At 40.4% G+C, this 1,684-nt stretch overlaps 1 protein-coding gene across 1 annotated transcript in view; it reads right to left on the bottom strand.

Annotated features, from left to right (window-relative positions):
* The window catches only part of LOC122356588 (lysocardiolipin acyltransferase 1-like), a 9,711-nt gene that overhangs the window by 4,517 nt on the left and 3,510 nt on the right, over positions 1-1,684 (bottom strand). Inside the window, exons 2-3 of the mRNA XM_043255471.1 lie at positions 1,476-1,649; positions 70-312 (exon numbers count right to left, since the gene is read on the bottom strand). Of these exons, the coding sequence (XP_043111406.1) occupies positions 70-312; positions 1,476-1,640 (408 nt within the window). The 5' untranslated portion in view covers positions 1,641-1,649. The remainder of the gene's footprint in view (positions 1-69; positions 313-1,475; positions 1,650-1,684) is intronic.

Below are 1,684 nucleotides of genomic sequence, written 5' to 3'. Positions count from 1 at the left end.
CACACACACACACACACACACACACACACACACACACACACACACACACACACACAGGGTGGACGTCACACTCGCCCAGAGCTGTTTGATTGTTAATGATATGATGGACTCACCAAAGCCGGGCACAGCTTTGAGTGCCGCCTTGAGGCAGATCTTCTCGAGACGCAGGTAGCTGCAGCGCAGCAGACAGCACCACAGGAACATCCAGTCCAGACGTGTGCGGTGGTTCATGATGATGACGCTGCGCTCACCCGGAACAAAGCCGTCACCCGTGATCACCACCTTCACCCCGAACACCAGCTCCAGCAGCGCCTGCAGAAACACAAAGCTGTCGTTCTACGCTAACAACACCCGTATTACTGACAAAAACACACACTTAAAGGGTTAGTTTAACTAAAAATTAAAACCCTGTCATTAATTACTCACCCTCATGTTGTTCCCAACCCATAAAGACTTCACTCATCTTCTGAACACAAATTCACATATTTCCGATTAAATCTGAGAGCTCTCTGATCCTCCATAGAGAGCAAAACAACTGAAATGTTCCCAGACCGTGAAATATAGTAAAGTGTTGTGGTTCTCTCTAAAGTAGTGGAAGACTGTTAATAAATTATACTATTTAATCTTTTTTGCACACAAAAAGTATTCATGTAGCTTTGCAAAATGACCCATGGATCTGGCAACATTTCAGTTGTGCTGCCATCTATAGATGATCATAGAGCTCTGGAATTATACTAATTTGTGTTCTGAAGATAAACAAAGGTCTTAGGGGTTTGGAGTAACATGAGGATTAACTAAAGACAGAATTTTATAGCACTGTCAAATGATTAATCAGAATTAAACATCCCAAATAAAACGGTTTACATAAAATATGTGTGTGTGCTATAATACATATATATAAACATACACAGAACACATATTATGTAAACCTTACTTGTTTTGAATGCAATTAATGGTGATTAATCATTTAACAGCAGCAGAATTTTCGATTTTGGGTGAACTAACCCTGTAATAATTTTTTTGTTTTTGTTTAGCAGCATGTCATGTGCTTATTAATGAGAGAGAAGTGAAATGTGTTGTTAAATTATTAAATTATTAAAATATTAATGTCAGGTGGGCATATAAATGACTAAACTACAGAACCATTCAAAAGTCTCTTCTGCTCATCACGGCTGTACCTATTTGATCAAAAATATAGGAAAAGCAGTCATATTGTGAAATATTATTGCAATTTCTTTGAATTTGTTTTTATTGCAATTACAAAATAACTTTTAAAGTTTTGGTAATTTTGTTTTGTTTAAAAAAAAAAAAAACTTAAATATCTCGGCAACTAGCCAATTTATTTATTATTATTATTATTTGTTTTACTTCAATTATTCATGTTTTTAGTGTCAGTGGCTGGCGAGTGTTTGTGAATCGCTGCTCTGTGTTAATGGTGAGGCTGAAGCAGTATCCCATGATGCCGAGCGGCGTACCACCGGCAGGGTGAGCCAGGTAGCCACGATGCGGTCAGTGAGCCAGCGGTACCAGGCGGGGGACAGCAGCATGAGCGGCAGAACCGGACCCAGCATGAAGATGCTGCCGAAGAAACTGCCCAGGAACAGAGTGAGGAGGAAACACAGACCTCGGACGGACAGCATCGCCCCGCCCTGAAACACACACACACACATCAGCAGAGCGATCA

Source organism: Puntigrus tetrazona, chromosome 13, assembly GCF_018831695.1.
Source record: "Puntigrus tetrazona isolate hp1 chromosome 13, ASM1883169v1, whole genome shotgun sequence".
Classification (NCBI taxonomy): Eukaryota; Metazoa; Chordata; class Actinopteri; order Cypriniformes; family Cyprinidae; genus Puntigrus; species Puntigrus tetrazona.
Note: the sequence above shows the minus strand (reverse complement) of the source record. Positions and strands in the feature narration are given on the sequence as shown.